We start from the raw sequence: 20,855 nt of genomic DNA, 5'->3' as shown, positions 1-20,855 counted from the left end.
CCACAAAAACGTAAGCGCAAACCAGAATGGTTTGAGGAATATAAAGAACTGAAGGAAAAATCCAGAGAAGAAAGAAGACAGCGACATGCTGAATTATTAGAATTAAGGAGGAAACAGCATGAGGACAACATGGAATTCCGCAAAGACCTATTAGGTGTCTTAAAGAGTTTGGTTGAAAAATAAAAATTCTATTAAATGTTAACAAAATCTCTCTTTGCACTATGCTTTAAACACAAAAAATTTTTCACCAATTAGATGAGATTCATTTAAAAGAACAGTGGCAATGTATGTATTATTCAAGGCAGCCAACAACAACATTGTTTTATAATTTTTTATTTCAGATTATTAAAAAGTAATTAACAGTAACAAATCAGAATAATCAAATACCAAAATAACAATAACAATATACATCAATAATAACAATAAACATCAATACTGTATGTTGTAAACAGATTTTTACAACATTTGCATTAATATATGTCTTTTATTCTGTGCTCGAGCACATGCACTACTTGAATCTGGTATGGATTCACAAGGGTTGTCATTTTCAATTACAGTTTCATCCTGTAAATCTCCATCGTAAAATAAACAAATATTATGTAACACACAGCAGGCCATAATAAACATTGGTATGAGATAAGGGTTGCCCATATCCACGTATCTCAAACGTCTGAAACGTCCTTTCAATAAACCAAAGGCACGTTCCACTGTGTTCCTTGTTCTACTGTGTTTGAGATTAAAATTTAGCTGCTATGGACTTAAATGTCCGTTATCTCTAAATGGCGTTATTAACTGTTCTTGTAGGGGATATGCAGAGTCACCTAAAAGATGGCATTTTGGTGGAAACATCGTACTCAAACTTCTCCCCAATTTAGAACGTCGAAACACACGAGCATCATGGACACTTCCAACTTCTCTTGCATAGCAGTCTATAAACCTGAACCTAATGATATAGTTAAGTTAATGAAATTAATTTTAAAATCTAAAATTAAACTGGAACAAAAGAAATGATTTACAAACCTAGAATCCACTACAGCTAGGAGAAAGACTGAATGGAAACCTTTTCTGTTTATATATGATTCTGGATGATTTATTGGTGCCTTGATTGGCATGTGTGATCCATCAATGCAGCCAATAACACCAGGAAATCCACAAGCTTTTTTGAACGAAGAAGCATTAGCTTCAAGTTCATCACCTGATGAAAAGCGTATAAACTGTCCAGACAAACTGGAAATTGCCTCCCAAACTTTCTTACATGTGAACCATAATGTGGCTTTTGAAACATTAAAACGATCACTTAGAGATCTGAAAGTAAAAATAATATTTATCTATTAACAAAAAACTGGCTTAACAAAAGCATTTTTTTATTCACTTATCAATGGAATGTATGATATCAAGCAAAACAAATTATCTTACAAATAGAAAAATTAAATATTCTTTCAAAAAAGATCTTAATGCAATTGTAAAATTTTATGAATCATTTATCAAAGCAAATGTCTCTTAAAATCTAAAATGACGTTAATTTAACATTCTATTTTGCTATCTATGCTGCCACAGGAACGAGCAAGGAGAAAAGCACGAATTCCTAAGAAAACATCTGTTTTATTTTCTCTGTAGTTTATGGGGAAGCAGGAGAGCTGCCGTGGTGTATGTGACCGCTTTGGGTTAGGATTTGCTAGTGGCCACAGAGAATTTACAAAATTCTGTACATCAGTTTGTGCCTTGTCAAACTCAGTCATTAGGATGCCACAGGGTTTTGAGATTGAGAGAATAAGACAAGGATTTGAGAAACTTAGAGTGAAACCATTTCCAGGAACAATCGGTTGCATCGATGGCACTCATATTGCCTTTTCTGTGAATAAAGAAGAAAAAAATTATCATGTAAATAGAAAGGTTATCCTAGTGTAGTCCTACAGGCTGTATGTGATTATGAGTTAAAATTTTTGGATGTTTATGCAGGTTGGCCAGGCTCTGCAAATGATGCTAGAGTTTTTAGGAACAGTCCATTATTTAAAAATATGGAAGAGAAAGAGGATTTTATCCCTTCAGACTGCCATGTTCTTGGTGACTGTGCCTACCCATTAAACAATAAAATAATGACACCAGTGGCGGCCTTAGGGGGTGGCGAGCAGGGCAATCGCCCGGGGCCTCGCGCAACAACCAAGTAGAAAAAAGCTGATATTTAAAACTTTTTATTTTATCCTTGGCTATTAGTTATAACAATAAAATAAATTTAATTTATAGTACAGTATATATTAATATTAATAAGTGCCTACTATTTCAATTCACATACTTTGCACAAAGGACAAGGGCCTCGCAAAGATCTGCCGCCCAGAGCCTCGCAATGGATAAGGCCGCCGCTGAATGACACCATATAGAAACAATGGCCATTTAACAAGAAAGCAGAAGTTCTTCAATACAATTCTGAGTTCTACACGAGTCGTAATAGAACAAGCCTTTGCACATCTGTTTGGACGATTTTGGAAGCTAATTTATATCTATGTACGAAGAAGGAAATTTGTTCCAGATGTGATTGTAGCTACTTGTGTTCTGCATAACCTATGTATTATGCATAATGATTCTACACCTGATGTATATGATCAACTGGATTTACTTTCTTGCCACAGTACAGAACAGTTTGATGCAGGTATCAATAAAAATGCCAGTGGGGCACATAAAAGGGATCAAATTGCAGATTACCTTTTTAATTTAGTGTGTGTATAACATCTTTATTGTTTTTGTCATGACTTGCAGTATAATCTTATTTATCTGAATAAATATAAACTATAACAATTGTTATAAAACATTTAATCCATTTTTTTGTTAGAATTGTTTTAAGAATTAGCTAAATTTTTGTGTATTATTTTATTAATAACACTTATGATCTACTTGCAGTAAATTAAATTCACATTATTCTCTTAAGAAAAAAATGTACAAATAATTCATATCAACATTAGTTTTAAGCAAAAACACATCGCAAATAAAAATTTTATTAACTTGAATTTGTTTTTGGTACATTTTGTAATAATTCAACTAGTTTTTCCAAAATTCCTTATGTTCCTGCCATCTTTCATCTTTCTTTTTCTCTCTCTCCTCTCTCTTCCTATCCCTGCGTTTCATATCTTCAACATACCACAATGGTGGCTCATTCTGACTTCTTTTTCTACGTTTAATTAATTCACTTTTATCTTTTTTTTCCAGAAAACCCGACAATCATTTTCTTTATTCAACTGTGTGCAAGAGGTTTGAGCGGCCACGGGAGTTGGATTGACCTGAACTGTTGAATTTTCAGTACTTATAATACTGACACAATCTCTGTTTCGGGCCCAGGTAATTTCAGTTAGCACCTCTTGAGTACATTCATTCATAAAATTGCTGCTTTTGGAATTAATTTTTGAAGAAGATTTCATGTAATTAATTGGCGGATTGGTGTTAATATTCCTACCAAAAGTTTCATGCAATTCTTTAAAATATTCCCATCTAATTTTGCCTTCTCCAGATGTTTTGCTCTTATCAACATTTTTTCGGTATGTAATCATGAGATTTCTCCACTTGTGATCGCATTCTGAACTTGTAAATGCAAAACCCTCTTTGGATAACTTATCTGCTATTTTAGCCCAAAGCTTTGTTTTGACTACAGGTTTTTGAAAGTCTTCTTCTAAATCTATTCTACTTGCTATTAACAGTTTTACTGCTGCATGGGTCCATTCTGCTACAAGCAAATATTTAAATTACTTTTTAAGATCTGTTACTTTGGTAAATATTTGAAATCACGTAAAAACATCACAATTACCTTTACTTTTATTATGTATGCTTTTTGAAGGATCTGGAGAGACAACCACAACAGGGTTTTCTTGAAGATCAGTATGGTTGTCATCAATAATGAGAATTTGTTCTCCACATTCTAAACACAATGTCATACAATTTTATTATACTTGCATGCAAATTATCAATTAATTATTTTTTCAGATTAAATGCACTTACCAAAAGTTCCATTATTTTCAAAAATACTTTCCATAACTTTATTTGTCTCCAATTCAGAATATCTGTGCCTTCAGGTAAGCCTTAGTCAGCTGCACTGAATGTCCTCTGGAGGTCTTTAAAATAATTTTTGATATTGGTTGCTGTTCCTAATGAAAACATGAAGCATTTACTAGTAAATTATGAAGCATTTACTGGATCCTCGTTTCGTATATATCCTTCGCTCCATATGACGAGCAATTACATCTTCTCAAACGATATCTTCAACTCTTAAACACCTTAGTACAAAGGCAAATTCGAACCCGAGATCAAGATGACTTCTCTATACCTCGATGGACTTTACCTACGGATGAACTCACGTTTTTAAAAACTACTTTGGACGAATATAAATCCGAATATGTCGCACTAAAAAGCTTAGCAACTGTTAACATCATCACACGAGAGAAACGAGGATTAATTAATGCGGGAGGCAAGATCTTAAAATACCTATTTGGGACAGCAACCTCCGAAGACATCGAAACTTTGAACAACAAATTATCGCAATTATCAGAAACCAATGAAGAATTTACGCACCTCCTCCAGTCACAAGCTACTCTACTATTGATACCTTACGTATTGTAAAGTAATATATTATTTTTTCCGACTTTCTACAACGATTATCGACACGACTGTGTGCCGGAAATAGCTGTTCCCTAACGGGTACTTTACGCGGATTCGCGTTAGTGTGCCAGGCCTGGACTTTAACTTTGTCATTATTAAATTCGGTGCACACTTAATCAAAAACAATCCAATATTTAATAAATTTCTAATAATAACTATATACAAAATTTAGTAAAAATCAAGTATCAATTTATTCAATGAAAATCAATAAGAATCAACCCTACAAAACTCAAATCAATCTATTTTCTAACTTAATTCTATTCCCCTTTGGAATTCGACAAAAATCAAAGACTTAATTTATGTACAATAATTCTTATGAATTAAAAATCCTAATCGTCACCTCAATATACTAGGAACTCTTTTCGTCAACTCTCAAGACTTTCTCTAATCTTCGATCCACAAATCGAATAACTTCAAAATCGCCTTGGAACTATTTTATCCTATCGGACACCTCTCTCTCGTTTGCTGCTACGCTCACCTCGTCCGTCTTCACTTGACGTTCGGACTTTATACTGTGAGGTGACGTCACAACTCTGAATGCGATCACTCCCCTCATTTACATACTTATTTGCTAACAAACTTTTTTCTGTTTGTCTGGCAGCCTATTTTCCGACAATACTCGCTAACCTTTTACTTTATTCTTTTCGACAATTTTCGGGATGTTTTTATTCTTTAAGGTTTAGCAAGTTCCTAAGTTAGGCTTGTGGGGTCTCCCTTCTTTTCTCGGTGCGGACTTACTTTTTTCCGCTGAGGAAAACAAGTGTGCGCGAATTTCTTTGCTACGGCTTTCTATTCGAGAATTTCGCACTCTAATATTTGAATTACGTAATGTCATTGAAACCCTAGAACAGGAACGTCTCAGCACCTATTTCCTTCCTAAGGAAGTGTTATTAACCACTCTTAAAAAAATCCAACTTCGCCTCCCTGAAGGATATTCCTTCTTAGAAACTCCACAGATAAAGACTATGTTTAAATATTATCAGTGGACATCTATTACCGCAGTCGCATTACCTCAATTACTTCCTATCTTCGCCAAAATTCCTTGTGGCCGCCAGCGCCAGAGATCCCGAACACTGTCTGGCAACACTTGCCAACAAGAGTGGCTGGCAACGCGTAAAGAAAGCCGCGAAAGTTCGGGGGATTTGTCCGGGTGTCACCCGAGTATGTTGGTGACTACTCTGACCTTTTTAATAAAGTTTTTTTTTGTTACTGTTCGTTTTTGACTGCTTAGTGTTAGTTCTATACATCAGTAGGATTGAATGACAAAGTAGTGACCCGAACGTGATCCGATTAATGAACTACCTGGACTTTCGACTGAATTGGATAGCGAACAACTCTGTGTCTATGATGAAACTTTTTTTAACAGGACATGCAGGTATGATCAGTTTCTAAATCGTAAATTCAATAGGAAGACTAGGAGTACGTGATTCGGGCTAAGCCTTATTCAAGACTCTCCCGCTTCCCTTGTAGCCGCATAGTTAAGCGCTTGGAATAGCGGAACAGGACGAGTTGGAAATCGGACGTGTACAGGCAAAACTGCCTATCTTCACTAAAACCAACATCAAATTATTTTTTGTGCAGCTAGACGCGGCTTTTGCCATTAATCGGATTACAAGTGAGAACACTAAGTACAACTATTTAATCTGGGAAGAGGATGAACTGACCCGCCAATATTATCAACAATTGGAAACCATACCGCCTGTGCATGCAGCCCAGACACCACTATTCTCCACCCCCCCCCCCCTATGAGGAGACGTTCGCGCCAACGAACGACTAGAAATCGAGGCCGAGCCTCTCAGCCATAATATTTAACCAGTTTTCGTCCTGTATCGCTATTGTATATCTCAAATTTATAATAACTACTGTATACCCCTATATTTATTTTAATAAATATTATTTCTTGTTATCTCATCTCAAGTCCTCTGTTCCGAGTACGGCATAAGGCCATAAATTAAGCCTAGAGAACAACGGTTAACTAATTATTTTATTTTATTTAATCTAAAGGAGGGTAGTACCGGATAGATTCGTTGTAGATCCTAATTTTCCTTAGACTTTTGTTTTGGAAAAGGTAACACCCGAGTAGAATACGCTAAGCCCAATTCTCCTCCTTTAAGAAGATGTCTGCGTCCTTTCATACAATCGCTCTATGTTAATAGAAAATATTTCCCCGTTTCAGGGAGAGAAACTCTAATTCAGAAGATAACCTTATCCAACACACTTTCGGAATCCAAGATGATTTATCTCCAAACTCTCATAATTTTTCTGAGTATTAGAGTGTGAACCACCGGGGAGGGGGTAGGTCTCCGCTCCGGCAACAGGTGGTTAAACCTTCTCACTGTCAGGATGGATTAAATTTTTTTTTTCCGTTTTTATGGGATTAATTGTTTTGGATCGAGTGGCGGAGAAAGGAGTGCGTCGGTAAGACGACAGGCGATATACGAGCAAAGGAGGATGCAAAATTTAACAAAGACAACGATTTATTAGCTACATGGATATTACAATTACAAATGTCAAGGGAATTTTAGGAGTCCCTAAACCGCGAAGGGCCGAGAGAGAGTTCACAAAAACTTGTTCCATACCTCTTTATGGTTTCTTTGCTTATCCTAGAGGAAAATTGATTTGGAAATCCAGGTGCACGAAATTCCTAGGACACAGTTTAAAAATTATCGGATATATTAGGTGTAGAACGCTTTGAGGAAACTTTTGGTTGGCGGCTGATGAACGACTCCCCCGAAAAGGGGAAGGAAGGGGTTTTTATAAGTTTGTCGTGGGAGAACGGTCACGTGACCGATTGTTGTGAGGTAAAAGGTACGCGAATGGGTCAAAGTTGTCCCCGGGACCATGCTAACTATCAACTTAGCAGTTGGAATGTGGGATTAGTTTCGAAATGAATGGATGTTTACTTCAACAGGAAGGAAAATTTTTTTTTCCGTTTGGTTTCACTTTAGGTTAAAGGAAAATTTAATTAGATTTTTAGGCAAATACGGGACAGTTAATCGGCAAATAATCGGTAAAAATTCCGGATCTCACATTCAATCCGTTTTCTTTAAAATCGCACTTAGTAGTGTGATTTTAACTTTTTTTTTTTTTCCTTTTGACGGGTTTGATTGGGTAGCGGTATGTTTACATAGAGATTGTTTTTTTTTCTCTCTCTCTTTCTCTTGACACTAGGAAAAAAAGTTTGGTTTTAGTTACATTAACATGTTGCGCTAACGAGATAGAAGAATCTGGTGTGAAATGTAATACTTTGGTTATACATATAAATCCCGGCACGTGTCATTCGCGACAATGTTTATGATTCGAGGTGGGAGGACGGGTGTCTTCGAGCTGGAATGGTTGATTGGTCAGTTGAAGTTCCCGTTGACCTGGATACGAGGGTACGGGTCAAAGTTCGGTAGGGTCGAGATTGTCCTTTGTCTCGGAGTTCTTGGTTTCGTCGGTTGGATTCTGGTGTGCACGAGGTTGTTTTGTCGACGATATAACACTTTCAAGCTGATTCTGGACTATAAGTAAGTAGATTGTTGTTATTTTGTGGTGGCGTACAAGTTAGAACTTCCTGGGCGATAGGTTGATCGGCACTTCGAAGTGTTAGAATGGTTGAGGAATCACGTGCGTTTGGACGTCTTCGGCTTAAGAAGTAAAAGTAGCACTTTTCTTTGATTAAAACATTAATAAAAGTTAATAATAATGTTAAAATAGTCACTGTTGTCATTTAGAGGTATATGGCGGTTACATATATGGTTAATTTTACTCTCTCTCGGATTTTAAAATTCTAAATTTAGGATATATAGATATATAAATTTAGGAAAAGAGTTGAAATATATAGAAATGATTTCGTTCGTTGGGAAAATATAAATTCGGAACGCCAAACAACGGAAAAAAATAAAATGGTGGTTGCCGAGTGTCGAGCAAGGTCTTAATAGCTTTGAACAATAAGTTTGTGTGCTATTTGGGTAGAGTCGCCTCGGGGAGCGATTTCTCAGAAAGTGCTTGGTTGGGGGTCGTGTTTCTGTTGACTTTCTCTTTCGTTGAGGGAAATGTTTTCTGGGTCGGTTTTTGTGGGGCGCGGTTGAGGTGATGGTTGATGTTTCTTCTGTTGAAGGTATCGACGAATGATATAATAAAGGCAACATCCTAGAACAATAGTACTCAGGCAACTTGTGATTACCGTTATGACGGTTGAGAGGTAGGATGAAGATGTTGATCGATATACACAAAAGTGTGTTGACCTAGATTTAAAAAAATTCAACCCCCCCAAACCAGTCTCGTTGTAAACTATAAGCAATATTCTATCTCTATATCGGTTTACAACGCTGCAGCTTATATATATATATATATATGTAGGGATAGTTATTCAGATAGAGATATAGAAATGACAATAATCCAGCGTTCGTAACCGTCTTGCTAGAATGATAATATTCTCGCCTTCGTAACGTCATTTTGTCCTTTCTCGCTTTCGTGTCATTAACTGTCGACTTTCTCACTTCTCCCCTTACTTGACCTCTCCCCTCACTTGACTCTCCCTTGCCTCCCCCGCAACCCCTCGTAAATTTATTGTCTTAAAAATCAGAATTTCATGTAAAAATTTTACATCAATATTTCATCATTATGTTAAACTATTTTTTGATACCTTTCTTACTTTTAACTTTAAATAATATATAAATATATATTTTTATTAATAATTATGTAATTTTAATTTTTATTCACTTATTTTATAGTATTTATTTATGCGTAAATGTATTACTTTATATCACATTATTATTTTTCAATGGTGTAAATAATATTGTATTTTATTATTGTAATCATTTAATATATGTTTTTATATCAATAAATTTATATTCATTTTATGTTTTGTCATGTTTTTGTTTTTAAATTATTTTTAAAGCTAACCGACGAATGGCGTCTTTCCTGCACGCTAGCGAAGCATGCAGGAAACATTAACGTAATAACGTCGAGTTCTCCATAACCAATATAGCTATTTCCTCTCTCTTACAGACCATAATGAGTAACATGGATTCAACGTTAATCACCCTTTTAAACTGTCCCATTTGTTATACTCGAGTGCGTACACCCGTTTATCAATGCACCAATGGACATATTGTGTGCTCTGACTGTCGTCCTGGCATTACAAATTGTCACACCTGCAGGGAACCCTTAGGACATATTAGAAGCTTGATCGCCGGCACCTTGCAAGCACCATGTGGATTTCAGCCTTTTGGATGTCTGGAATTACTACAAGAGGACAACCGTCGAATCCATGAGGAGTCTTGAACTTTTGACCCCTTTCCGCTCTTCCAATTGTTCGTGGGAAAATGCTCTATCCTACTTTCGTCTACATATTAACGCCTCCCATCCACAAGTATCCACCATAAAAAGAGAAATTATTTTTTTTGAAGGAATTAATATCCACACTACAAGAAGCACTTGGGCTGTTATCTTAGAATGTTATTCCCCAAACCTTTTTACTACTGGTATCTTCTCAAATTCCCGACAATCCCACCTTTAATATCAATCTTTACTTTTTAGAGAAACCCTCCCTTTTTAATAAATTTTGATACAATATTAAATTTAAAAAGACCACATAATGCGATGGGGCTCTCTTGTCTCCGAAACCTATGGAGGAAATCCACCCCCCCTCTCCTCACCCTATAACTTATCTTGAAATACCTTTAATCTTTATTCAATTCTTTGGTTTTCACCATAATTTTAAATTTATTCTTAACATTTCCCCTTTGTAAGATGGCTGAAGATAATGAATGGCAGAATTTTACACCCTCACCTTCTCCACCTAACTACTACTACAACCGCTACAACCAGAGAAATCAACGCTGATGCGTTACAGGCAGCTATGCACTTCGCCCAATCACAATCCCAGACCTTCCAAACTGTACCCATCACAATCATCTTACCCATAAAATTATAGCTGCCCCCTCAATTAGAACAAGCCTTCCAAGCAGCCAATGAACCCTCGCTAGGATGGACCAACATATAACCGCATACCTCTCGCACTCCAGCACTTAGTCCACCAACCTTTTCCACGCAGACCTCCTCATAATTCCAACCGTCACCATTAATCTCAACCTATAAAATCCTTCTCTTATTCCCACTCCTCATTATATAATCTTCGATACATTAATAACATACGATACATTAAATGCTTTTTCCCCACATTTTTCCTTCTATACATATCTATATAATCATATTTTATTTTATTATCGATGTAACCACTACGTCTTATAAGTACTTTATGTAAACTAACATCCTTAATAAACATTTATACTTAATCATATGTTTATGGTATTGTGGTTTATTTTCATCGCGTTGTCATAACAAGAGAGAGAGAGAGAGTCAAATATTCGTAATATCAATTATATGTAATATCTATCAAATCATAAAAATGTATCAAAAAGCTAGCATAGTTAAAATAGAAATGTTGTATGGCCTCTCGTCACCCATTAAACAGTTGTTACGTTAACCCGTCTTTGAGTAAGTCACTTCCTGTGTGCTCTCCCTCCTTCCCGAATCTGATCACTCCGTTATGCGACCGCTCGCGTGACCTATTTAACATGGCTTCTGTGTCCGCCGAGACACAGTGGTGTCATCCTGACAGGGCATCGAAGAGGTGCCGACCCTTTGATCACATATTTGTAGGCGTTGTATTGAATGTGCCTTTGGTATACTTACCAATCGATGGAAAATTTTTCGATCTTTGCTTTAGCACCAAATAATATAGATAAAATAATAAAAGTAGCTGTTGTGTTTCACAATTATATGATCACAAAATAATTTATCAGGTATCATTTGTTACAATAATTATTTTTGTTATATATTTTATATTAATAGTATGAATGTCTTCTAGATGAAGCAGCATATTGCCCAGAAGGATACAGAGATTATTTAGATCCTAATGGTGTATTTTGCGAAGATTCATGGCGCACAGATGAATTGTGTGAGCAATGGAAGCCATTTAAACAAAATGTATCACGCAATTTTTCAAAATTGGCTGGATACATCAGAGAAAAATTTGCGATGTATTTATCTTGGCAATGGACTAATATATATTGATAAATAAATAAACAAAATTGTTTAACTAATTAATAAACATCACTTTTTATTCTACATCAATAAAACTGTTAATTACATCTATAAGTGTTCTTTCGCAGTATCGTCTTTTTTTATGGCACTTGCATCAACAAACTATCAAGATATAGTGCAAAGGGACTTGCTTGACAGTCATTGAAATCTCTGCAAAGAAAGAAATTTTTAATGTTCTGAATTGTAATTTACACATGTTTGATAAAAATTTATGAAAAAATAGATTTTGACAATTATTACATATAAAAAAATATATTCTCGCCTATTTACATTACTAATTTCTTTTAATAATTGTTCTGAGAAAGCTGTTTTCCTCTGACGTGAATGATGAAATTTCTTTAATATTCACCACATCATTTAGAACCAGTGATATTTTCTAAAATCTGAAGTATTTGAAATTTAAAAATAGAACAATAAAAAATAATTTTAAAGATTACAAATATACAAAAGTAATACATACTTCTGATGCAGTTGGTTGTGTATTTTCGTTTGTTTCAGTTTCTGCAACATTTGAATGTGTTCTGGAAGATAAGTATAATAATACTATTATATGAAATGTTCTACTTGTACCTTAAATAAATTTTATTTTAACAGTAGTTTTCTATCAAATCTGAAGTATTTGAAATTTAAAAATAGAACAATAAAAAATAATTTTAAAGATTACAAAAATACAAAAGTAATACATACTTCTGATGCAGTTGGTTGTGTATTTTCGTTTGTTTCAGTTTCTGCAACATTTGAATGTGTTCTGGAAGATAAGTATAATAATACTATTATATGAAATGTTCTACTTGTACCTTAGATAAATTTTATTTTATTAGTAGTTTTCTATTATAATTTTAAAATATTAATGTAAAGATTCTTACTCTCTAGCTTTTACCACCAGCTAAAAACTGTAACTATGAATAGAATATCCTTTTTGGCTTCTAAGCCACTTCTGCTTCTTCGCGAGTGGTTGTGGATAGCTCTGAACTGATCTCACAGATTTTTCCACAACTTCTTGCATCTGAATACTGCAAATATAAAAACTAATTTATTAACTACTACTGTATAATTTTAGGAAAAACAAGCTCTTTTTACCCTATTATATAAATATTGGCATATTTTTGCCTTAAATGACTATGATTTGGGATATTGCAATCTAGTGCAACATAAAATTCATACAGTTAATGCAGCACCTATTTATTCACCTCCTTATAGAATTTCCTATGCCCACCGGCAACAATTAAATGAGATTGTGGATGGCCTTTTGGCCCATAATATTATTAAACATTCTACTTCCCCTTGGAGTTTGGCTGCTCTCCTAGTGAGAAAAAAAGATGGCAGTCTTCGTCTGGTAGTCGACTATAGGAAGCTTAATAAAATCACTAAAGTAGACCCTTACCCACTCCCTCTAGTGCAAGAATCCCTGTCTAATGGGACAAGCAAAATATTTTTCTACAATGGACACAATCTCTGGATTTTGGCAACTGAGTGTGTGCGATAAGGAGAAGACAGCATTCTCTACCCCTGATGGGCACTATCAATGGAACCGTTGCCCCATGGGTTTACGTAATTCGCCTGCGACATTTGAACGTACGATGGACTTTCCATTACATGGTTTAAAGCAGGGGTCGCCAAAGTGGTCGATATCGACCCCCAGGGGTCGATGCAACATCATTTGGGGGGGGTCGATGCAACTAAGGGATCACAACTTTTTATTTATTTATTAATTTTTGCTTATACAGAGACCACAACGTTTTTTTTTGCTCATACACATACACTTGTAATAAAACTTTACAGTGGGGGTAAATGTGAGGCTTTGGAAAGTGGTTGGGGGTCTACGGTTAAAAAAGTTTGGGGACCCCTGGTTTAAAGGGAAAGATGTGCCTTGTATACATGGACGACATTTTAACTTTCAGTTCGGACTTCCTTAGTTACCTTAAAAGGCTAGAACAAATATTTATACGTTTAGGAGAAGCAAGAATAAAATTAAAACCTAAGAAATGCCATTTCCTGCAACATCGCATAAAATTTCTAGGACATGAAATTTCCGAACAAAGAATCAAACCTGATTCTGAAAAAAAAAATGTGTTCTAACTTTTCCAAGACAGAAACTGACCGAGAGATTCGATCCTTCTTGGGACTGACTGGCTACTATCGAAGACATGTGGATGCTTATGCACAAATTGCTAAACCTTTAACTGACCTACATAGAAAGGATACACTATTTGAATGGGGTCCAAACCAACAAGAAAGCTTTGAGAAACTCAAGAAAATTATGACATATGCGGAAGCCGTCCTGCTACCTGACGTCAGCAGCAAAACAATTGCAAAGGCATTCGTCACTCACATAGTACTACGTCACTCAACACCGACTCAATTATTGAAGTACATAAGCACCTTTATTAAAGTCTCCTGATTTCACAAAACCTTTTATACTCACTACTGATGCATCAAACTCCGCCTTAGGAGTGGTATTATCACAGGAAGAGAATGGCAAGGAGAAACCTATTGCAAGCCAATTATTAAGGAAACCTGAACTAAACTATAGCACGACTGAAAAAAGAGTGCTTAGCCATTGTGTGGGCAGTGAAATATTTTAAACCTTACCTTTATGGACGCAAATTTACAATCCTTACAGATCATCGACCTCTTCGATGGCTGCTCGATTGCAAAGATTCTACCACAAATTCTAGATTAACTCGTTGGATTATTTTTCTTCAAGAATTCGATTTTGATGTTATACATAAGGCAGGAAACTCACATAAAAATGCAGATGCCCTTAGTCGCATGCCAATCCAACAAATAAAAGACGTTAAACCTATTTTCTCTATGACTCAAATCGCCGACTCGCAACAACGTGATGAGCAATGGAGCTCTTTTATACAGGCCTTAAATGAGGGAAAAACCACAGGAATTTATAATAATCTTAACTGAGAAGAATTTTATCTCAATGAGGAAGAAGCACTTTGCCACAAGGGAACAAATAAACACCAGACTGATTGGTGGGAACAAATTGTAGTACCTGCAAGTCTCAAGGAGTACATTTTATTTACCTTCCATGACAATCCCCTAGCTGGACATTTTGGAGAATTAAAAATGCGAACCAAAATCACTAAATCATTCTATTGGCCAGAAATGGTGAAAGAAATTCGAAATTATTGCCAAAGTTGTCAAAGCTGTGCGAAACACAGACGAAGAGGACGTCAAGCACAAGCCAAATTGCAATTGTTTACACCCCTTTCTCACGTGTTCGAACGAACCACAATGGACATTGTTGGACCACTTCCTATCACTTCTAATGGAAATAAATATATCCTAGTATTTGTTGATCATTTTAGTCGGTATGCGGAAGCCGTCCCGCTACCTGACGTCAGCAGCAAAACAATTGCAAAAGCATTCGTCACTCACATAGTACTACGTCACTCAACACCGACTCAATTATTGACAAATAGAGCACCTAACTTAATCTCCAAAATGTTTACGGAAGTGTGTAAACTACTGCAAATAAAGGGACTCCTCACAACGGCCTATCATCCCGCCCGTAATGGCATTGTTGGACGATTTAACAAAACTTTAATATACATTTTATCCCATTATGTGTCTAAAGACCAACGAGATTGGGACGAGTGAATCCCCTATGCCTTGTTTGCCTATAATATGTCAATACATTCATCAACAAATGAAAGTCCATTTTATTTTTTATATGGGAGAGACCCAACATATCCATTTGATCTAGTTACAAGTCATGCTATCGTATCCTATGATATAGAAGACAATTACAAACTTTTTCTAGTGTGGGAAAACAGAGAAGAGAGTCACTTCCTTTGACGGAAGCATGAACATCAAATGTTTTTCCTCTGTTTTTCCATTATCTATTAACAAAATCTCGCTTCGATGGGAACTGTTTACCCCTCATTTCATCCCCTTCCCATCCGTTCACGTGGATAAAGCCTCGGCTGATAATTGGTCATAGATGAGAAAATATATGGCATGTTCAATCAAATTCAAGGAGTTCATCGACAGAACTGGAAGAGTCAGGACTCCACACATTTGCTCTCTAAGGCCAACGCCCTTAGGAGTTCGTCAGGAGATCTCATAGTAGAAAGTAGTCTCCATATTGTCTCCCTAAGGCCATCATCCTTAGTATTGGAGTTCGTCAGAAAATCACATGCAGAAGAGATGTCTCCATAATTGCTTTCGAAGACCAACGCCCTTAGTCGAATCACAGAATAAATCCAGAGTTAGCGCTTAGAAGATATACTTTAGTATTGTGCACATCTCGATCTCTGATGGAATGAAGTTTAAGAACTTTATAAACGAAGCGCCTTTGCCAACCGATGAAGAAGACGAAAGACAACTAAACCAGGTTGTATGTTTAATAGCGATATTGTAATCTCTCTCTCTCGATCGTGTATCGGTTAAAGGATAAGTTCGTATATCTCTCGACTTATATATATATATTGTGATTTGAATTAATTGTCTCTCATTCGTTTGCTTATTATAATGGTATTAATCCGTTAGTGTATAGTCATAATTATATATATGATTGATTAAATTTATTCTTGTTTNAATTTTTGATATTGGGTGCTGTTCCTAATGAAAATATGAAGCATTTACTAGTTTTAAAACAAAATTATACTCATTAAATAATTAATTACTGATAATTACCTAATATTTTATAATGCCATAGATTGCATTATAAAATATAGGTAATAAAATATACAGTATAAAATGGTTTACTGAAAGTTTCGACATGTGGGTTATATAATGCTATTTATAAAATCTTTTGACGATCAAGTAGCCTACAAAGAAAGATCGGTCGTCAAAAAAGTTTGTATTCTGGAACACAAAGTGAATAAATGGTGTTTTCCTTAAAATTTATTTTTATATAATTACCATTCGACGAAATTCTACAATTGCTAATTATTATATTACTTGATATCTAAAATCAAGATACAAATAAGTAAGAAATTCAGTCAACGTATCTGATATACGAAGACGAAAAGAGACAATTACGCCTATCAAACTCATTCAGCTACACAAAAGTTAAAAATATATTTATTTTTTTACCTGTTCGAAAACTTTCATAAGTTTTTTCATCAATATTTAAAAGAAAATTTCGATTATTTAGTTCAATTAAAACAGTCAAACATGGTGCCGCCATCTTCGCTCGTTGTCTTAGCAAACAGCTAGCGCTTCTCAACCTCGCTAACGAAATTTTGTAAGCGTTTTGAGATGGCGCTGCAAGCGAGCTAAAATATGGAACGAGTTTTAGCACTGCGCTGACATCTTGCTGACGTTTCGCTGAATAACGGAATACGTGGATAACATGCACAAAATAAAAAAGAAAATAATATTAGTCACATGTATTCACAATTTATAATTACAAAGATCAGCACACCTATTCATTCGAAAATCGTCGCACATCTGAGATCTGACCCTGCCTATCCTTCTTTTTAAGTGCTCGTCTTTTCTCTTTCCTTTCTCTTTCCTCTATCTCTTTACTCCATGTATGCCTATGCCATATATCATAATACGCGCTCACGATACTTTCAATTCGTCACTTTTCCGTCGTAGATTTCCCATTTTACAATTACGTGACTCATAGCCTGGTGATAACAAAGAAAAGAGACAGAGATGACTTCGGTTAAGTCACAGTTATGATTTCAAGATTCGAGATAACTTGGTAGCCTGAACAGCCCCAGGCTTTTGCCTGTGCACGCTAAGTGACTTTCATTACAAGCATTTAGCTTTCCGAAATCTATGACAACAATTGTTTGGCATTGACAGCCGCGAATTTCGCTCCAATAAGCTGCCTCAACTTGTTCGATTATGTTATCAACTTAATTTCATATTTCTTTTCACATTTTCACTTTGTGGTCCTTCTCTCTTCTTTTTCCATTATTTTCACGTGTAGGTCATTTCATTGTTATCCACATTTGATATCATCATTCATCACATACTGCCATTACACTCTTGTCTGTACACTACAACTGTCAAGAATTAACGCGATTGGCAAAGCCTAGTAACAGCGGGTCAATAGAAAGCAGGGTCATTGCCATAATGCGGTTTGCGTGCCAATTTTCGTACGTGCATTAATCAAGCCAAATAGTTTGGCCGAATATTCGGCTATTCGGCCATGCTCCTGGCCGAATATTCTGTATTCGTTGCAACACTAATATATATATATATTAATGTTTAATTTGGTTGTAATCTAATGCTCATTTTTATGTACAGTACTTCAAATTATTTCATATGTTGTTTTGTGCTATGTCATATGTATGTCTCATTTTGGTGTATGCCTTTTATATATTAACAATCCTTTTAGATTTGTTATGTATTTTATTTCTAATATGGTATCATATACTTTCTTTTATATATGTGGTATGATCCAAAAGTTCGGGGACTACAGTAATGTATGACAACAAAAGCATATATTTGAAGTTACAGCGTATGAAATTGATTCTATCAAACCTTTCCTACATGTTCAGGTTGATTTTGCCCATGTTACGTGATTAAACCGCAAGCGCTGTTGTTTTCTTTTGGAGATAGTTACCTTTGTTTTGCGACGTAATAAAAATGGAGTTTCAAGAACAGCACTGCAATATTAAATTTTGTCAGCGTTTAGGTAAAACACCTATGGAGACTTTAAAATTGCTAAGAAAGGTGTACGGTGATTTTACCATGGCGAAATCAAAGGTGTACAAATGGCATCAGCGTTTTAAAGAGAGCCAAGAATCCGTTGCAGATGATGAACACTCTGGCTGACCTTCAACTTCACGGAACGAGGAAAATGTTGAGTTGGTCTCTCAATATGTTCACAAAGATTGTCGCCAAACCCTTGAAAAAATTGCTGCGGCTACTCAGTTATCAAAGACTAGTTGTCAGCGTATTTTAACGGACCATCTTAACATGCACCAAGCAAAGGAAAAGTCCTGATGGAGGTGTTTTTTGATTCTCAAGGAATTGTTCATTCAGAATTTATTCCCGAAGGCAGAACAGTAAACGAGGAGCATTATCTAGACATTTTATGTCGTTTGAGGGAATTCATTCATCATAAATGGCCACAGATCTGGCAAAGTGGAAACTGGTACCTTCTGCATGACAACTCAAATTAATGTGCTTCCACACCCTGCCTAGTCACCGGACTTAGCCCCGTGTGATTTTTATTTGTTTCCATCAATGAAAAAGCATTTGCAGGGACGCTTTGTGTCATCAGATGAGGTGAGAGCACCATCGCAGGAGGCCTTACGGAGGGTTTCAAAAAATGGCTTCCAGCATTGCTTCCAGAAGTTATAGGAGCGCTAACAAAAGTGTATCATTGTCCAAGGTGATTACTTTAAAGGTGGTTATGCATCGGCAATATAAACTTTTTAAGATAAGGAATTTTAAGCCAAGTCCCCGAACTTTTGGATCGTGCTACGTATACTATACTATTTTGGTAATGTAAACAATTCTTATTTTGTGTAAATTGCACTCTGTAAATATATGCCATGTAACATATAATCACTTCATCTTTTGTACTTTAACCTCTGCGATGCTTTGCAGTGCAGTGGTACACTTAGTTGCAAATAGTGTTATGAAAAGTAAGTCCATGATGCACTGTTTATGCACTTGCATAGAGACCCTTGGGGGACATTTTGAACATCTGCTATGACTGGTCAGACAGTTTGCCATACTGTTCTGTAATTTTATGCAATGTAATAAATCCTTTATTGTGGTAACTATGTATTTCTGGCCATATGTTTATAGGAGAATTTTTGTTTCTTGTCTTGGCAGAAATCACCACCCAAAGTTTCTCTCTCTATTTTGAAAAATAACACTCATTATAAAGAAAGATACTAATTGCATTTCAAGTATAATTTGCTTTAAAAATCATACTTTCATAAGTAAATATTTAAATACTTTATTAATAATGGACATCAAATGGATATACAATAGAGCATTGATTATCTGAATATCGATAAACCTAAACATCAATTAACTGAAAGCTTTCCAATCAGCAAATTTAAAGTTCCGCTAGTGCTGTGGCACTGCAATCTTTGACTATGTCTTGGGCTAGTCCAATATTATTTTTGTTGGTGTGCGTGTTTTAGCTGGCACGACCATGAGAGGGTACTTGAGGACGTGCCAGGATTTGAATGAATTTCAACATGGGATAGGTTAATATATTTTTTCAGCAAGTGCTCTCATATTTATTGTATTCCAAGTATTTTAACTCTAAGCCTCATCTTCATGGAAAACTTAAATAGGAAGACATTGCTTTTTAGAAGAAATATGGAAGGAAGAAAATATTTTGACAGCTGAAAGATTATGGATTTGGAAAAGGAATCTGGAATTTAAAGTAGTTAATCTCAAAGATGAAGAAGTGTTATTGGTAGCATAGAAATGGACAATGAAACAAGAACAAAGAAATAGGAAAAAATAGAGTATTATTATTTAAAAAAAAGGTAAGAGAGGTGTGAAAATTGAAAGAGGAATGAAGCAACAATAATTCCTTCAAAACTATATTTTTATACAAAAGAAAATAGTCCAGAAGATGGTGCTTGACTCCATATCAGAGTTTGCTTTAATTTTTTTTTCCTATGATGGTGACCCTAAGAAGCTCCAAAATACTTGGGACTAGATGTTAAGAGTGATTTCTTATTGGTTTCTCCAATAAAGTATTTTTTAAAGACTTAAACTGTAGTACATTTTAAAGATAAAAATAATAGTAAATCCTANCGAATTATACACGCTCATTTATGGGGATGAGTTCCCTCATAACAAAACTTCCACGCGCTAGATATACCGATTGCATCCCTGGAGTTGATGCATGTGCCATATAATCCTGCCTTGTATATTTCTAAAGTTTCCATTGTTCTCGGTTGATCAGTGCGATGTGAGAGCCTGATCAAGTGGGCATTTTGTATGTCGGCTGAGATTGTAAATCTCTTTCATATTACAACTGCACTGTAAATTTGGCACTTGTGATGTTTACCTCTGTCACTTACATGTATGGAAGGTTACTTAATCTAAAGAATATGGTGTAGAAATTATCATCATCCTAAATTTTAGTTTGAAAAATAGTTTGCAAATGTCTGTTTGCTTTTGATAGTGGTATTTTTCTTTTATAAATGGGCAATCTGAATTTT

The 20,855-nt window shown here is 35.5% G+C and overlaps 2 protein-coding genes and 1 pseudogene across 2 annotated transcripts; 1 reads left to right on the top strand and 2 right to left on the bottom strand.

Annotated features, from left to right (window-relative positions):
* Positions 1-12: 12 nt before the first annotated feature.
* Positions 13-1,739, bottom strand: LOC111629199 (annotated as a pseudogene).
* Positions 1,740-1,743: 4 nt separating this feature from the next.
* LOC111629197 lies at positions 1,744-2,735 on the top strand. Its single transcript, XM_023373081.1, has 4 exons — positions 1,744-1,797; positions 1,890-1,988; positions 2,050-2,057; positions 2,379-2,735. Exons 1-4 carry the CDS (start codon positions 1,744-1,746, stop codon positions 2,722-2,724), a joined length of 507 nt encoding a protein of 168 aa, XP_023228849.1. The 3' UTR covers positions 2,725-2,735.
* Positions 2,736-3,065: 330 nt separating this feature from the next.
* On the bottom strand, positions 3,066-4,881 carry LOC111629212. Its single transcript, XM_023373090.1, has 2 exons — positions 3,794-4,881; positions 3,066-3,712 (listed from the first exon to the last, which is right to left on the bottom strand). Exons 1-2 carry the CDS (start codon positions 3,918-3,920, stop codon positions 3,174-3,176), a joined length of 666 nt encoding a protein of 221 aa, XP_023228858.1. The 5' UTR covers positions 3,921-4,881; the 3' UTR covers positions 3,066-3,173.
* Between the last annotated feature and the right edge of the window lie 15,974 nt (positions 4,882-20,855).

This window comes from Centruroides sculpturatus, unplaced genomic scaffold, assembly GCF_000671375.1.
Source record: "Centruroides sculpturatus isolate CEXI.00-Female unplaced genomic scaffold, Cexi_2.0 scaffold495, whole genome shotgun sequence".
Classification (NCBI taxonomy): Eukaryota; Metazoa; Arthropoda; class Arachnida; order Scorpiones; family Buthidae; genus Centruroides; species Centruroides sculpturatus.
Note: the sequence above shows the minus strand (reverse complement) of the source record. Positions and strands in the feature narration are given on the sequence as shown.